The sequence below is a fragment of the Rhagoletis pomonella genome, unplaced genomic scaffold (genome assembly GCF_013731165.1).
Source record: "Rhagoletis pomonella isolate Grant_MI unplaced genomic scaffold, Rhpom_1.0 Rhpom_scaffold_15691, whole genome shotgun sequence".
In the NCBI taxonomy this organism is placed as follows: domain Eukaryota; kingdom Metazoa; phylum Arthropoda; class Insecta; order Diptera; family Tephritidae; genus Rhagoletis; species Rhagoletis pomonella.
Window position 1 is genome coordinate 220 of NW_023474210.1, and position 3,322 is coordinate 3,541.

Here is a 3,322-nt window from a genome sequence, read left to right on the forward strand (position 1 = left end):
CTAATGTACATAGTATAGACATGTAGCGAACTAAGGCCCAAAAAGTCGAACCGTAGACATCGCTGTCTGCTCTAGTCCTTAAATACAGAAAGATTATATTCATGACAGAATCTTGGTTACGAAAAGATCTCCCCTCTATTATGGTTCATCGTACCCTTTCTTCTAAGTTAAAAGAACTTTGATATTCAGAGCTATGCGGATGTCTAAGGTAGGCTTCAAGATACCATCTCTGTCCTTCAGAAGAATCCGGTGAACATAATCGCCAAGTCATGCAGTCAAAACATACGAAACAGAAGAATGCTCTGAACACAGTCACCAATTGATGTAGTTAAAACAGATTACACTTCATAAGAAAACTGTCGGTTTTTGAATTATTTCTTCAAGGAGAAATGATATACTTATTTAAAGACGTAAAATATCTGAGAGTTATCCTTGATAACAAGCTCTCTTAGAACTTCACCAATTAATTTTGACTTTACGAAAACTAACGCAAAGGATGCCTCTAGAGTATTAGACCCATATCTGGTGGAAGAAGCCAGAAGTGAAGTCGAAGGTCCTTTTCACTTGCATGTGGCAAGTTAATAGTGTATTTCAAGATAAGGTCCAAAAAATTAAAATCTAAAACAACTGCCGATCAACGAACACGTAAACATATTCCCCGACATCAGGGCAATGAGAGCACATGAGGTTAAATATTTCTTCCCGGAACCACCCGTAAGAAAAACGAAGCACTCTTTCACCTTACTGGATCCAAAGTAATAATTATTACATTTAATTGAGATGTCCTGTTTCCTGAAACTGTAGTAATAAATAAAGAAGGACCCGAATAATACAAACACCGTACTGAAGATCTCTCTAGTTGTGTTACAATAATAAGACGACCCCACAAACACTTAGCATACATATTTAGTTTTTATTTTAATATATATTTAACAACTCAAAATTAGCCATGGAACTCAATTCTGATTCAATCAGCCATAACAAAAAAAAAACTCCATAGAGCTAAATTATGAAACGACCGATTCGAACAGCTTTGTAGCTTAATATGTATATTAGAACATTTATTCAATTAATTTTTATTCAATATTTTAATAGTAATCTATATTCGAACGAATTTCCTAGAATCTAGCTCATAACGAATTTAAATACATTTAAATTGATAAATATAATAAAACTAATTAATGTGTATTTATATATAAATTCAAATTTACTACATTTACTTAGACGTTTTTATACACTTTAAAATACACTCGCGCCACACAACTATACATACGTATGTATGCATTTATCTTACCTACAAGCAGCCGTTGCCCCAGCACCCACACCATGGTATCTTACCCCCGGTGTGCGAACTAATTGAGATTTTCCGCCGATGTGAACGCACGCTGAAGGAAGTCGAGGATTCTCGCGACGAAGCCGAACTGTTCGATCCGTGTTCCGACAACGAAGTGCTGTCCTGATGCGAATGATGGCTGTGATGCAGATTGTTGCTGAGCACCGACGAACTGTGCTGATGATGATGGTGGCGATGATGGTGGTGATGACCGGAAGTGCCACTAATGCGATGCGCATTACTCGCCACCGTACCGTCGGAGTGACGCCTGGAACAACGTGAGCGCCCTGCAATTGCCTCAACAGCTGCCAATTCTGTCGGGTTGCCGGGCGTAGAGTCCTGACTGGATTTGCGCTGTTGAGCCGCGGAAATATTACTACAACTGCTATTGCTGTGATGATGGTGTACGGTAGCCGTGTGGCGCGGGGACGTGTTGGCCGACAGTGATTGTGGGGGATGTGCGGTGTCAGCAACGCTGTTATGCGGGCTCATAGTGTTACTGTTACTGCGACGTCGCACGGAATGTGGTGAATTGGGTGTGCTGTGGCTGGTCTGCTTGAGGTTCCTCAGCGCTGGATCAACCAGCGCGGATGGCAGGTCTGAGCAACTACCTACGGATGGAGAAGTCGTATTCGCTGTTGTTATTGTTGTGTTCGCTGTATTTGAATTAGTAGCTGTGGCGGCATCCTGCACGCCACTCAAATTAATTTGTGCTTGAGATCGAATTAGGTGAGGATTTGTCACTGGGTCAGGTGAGTCCGGCGTACTTGAGTCGCCACAAACGATTGAAACGCGTCGCGCTTTCCGTCGCGCAGCCTCACTACTCAGCGCCTAAATAAAGGATACATTATGTACATGAAACAAATTCTTGTATATTTAAACTTCGCCGAGCCGTACTCACCTCGTTTGCGGCATCCGCATTATTCGTATCCGTCCCCGCTGCTGCAGCTGCAGCGGACATATGCCCTTCTAGTGAATGCGCCATTGATGAACGATACTGCGCGCGCTTAGCTGCCGCATTCGCTATAGCGGTATAAAGTTGGCTTTTGTTTGGTGCAAGGCCTACTATCACCGGCGTGCTGCCCTGTGCACTGCTCGCCGTCTCCTCTCCCGGTGGCTCTGGTATTGCCACAGGCGTGCCACGCGCCAAACCCGCGCAGCGTATGTTAAGCGGCGATGGATACCCGCGCGCTGGCGGCGTTGGTGGATGTGCCTTGTTGGGTGCACTTACTACTGTTGGCAGTGGCGGTCTTTGCATATTTGCAACACTTGAAGGCGGCAGCTCAATTATTGCCTCGTTGTTCAGCTGATCAAAGCCGATGTAGGTACGTTTGTCTGGAAAGGGGACCATTGCGTCGGGTATGTGGGGCGACGGACTATCGGTGTGTTCGCGTTCCAATGAACGCGTACAGCGGGCGTTGTGGCCGCCGTTGCTGCCGAAAGACGTCTGTGTCGCGGTCGCGGTCTTGTTGGCGGCAGTAGTGGCTTGACTTACCCCGTCGTACTGAAGTGTCAGATTCATTTCAGAATGGTAAGGCTTCTTGTTTTTGTCGTTCTGTTCCAGCGGCTTGTTGATGTCATTATCATTCCCCTTTCGCTTGTCCAGCTGAATCGCCAAAATGTCCTCTGATATTGCTTGGATATCATTGAGGATCGTTTCCAAATTGACAGACTCCGTCTGTGAAGAAAAACCGAACAAGGTTCAAGTAATATTTCTTTATTTGGTTTCCGCATTCTAGTTACTAAACTTTTTTCTTAGCAGGTAGTTATATTTTAATAATTTGTAAAAGATTAGTAATTATTTTTTTTCAATGGCCTCAAATTTAAACAGTGCGCTACGAGCTATACGTCTAGAACGGAAACCACTGAGGGCTCTAGTTTAAAGTATAAATGGACATGACTTAATGTAATAATAGCTTGCCAATGCGTTAAAAGCGAATAATTTAAGGGTAAGCAATTCCTGAAGTTGACAGTTGAAGTTGAATTTTT

At 43.5% G+C, this 3,322-nt stretch overlaps 1 protein-coding gene across 1 annotated transcript; it reads right to left on the reverse strand.

The window, feature by feature from the left end:
• Positions 1-1,031: 1,031 nt before the first annotated feature.
• LOC118757245 (probable serine/threonine-protein kinase DDB_G0282963) lies at positions 1,032-3,020 on the reverse strand (the record flags this gene model as incomplete). Its single annotated transcript, XM_036491972.1, has 2 exons — positions 1,032-2,164; positions 2,235-3,020. Coding segments are annotated over 2 exons (1,656 nt in total), but the record flags the coding sequence as incomplete, so codon positions are not given.
• Positions 3,021-3,322: the final 302 nt, after the last annotated feature.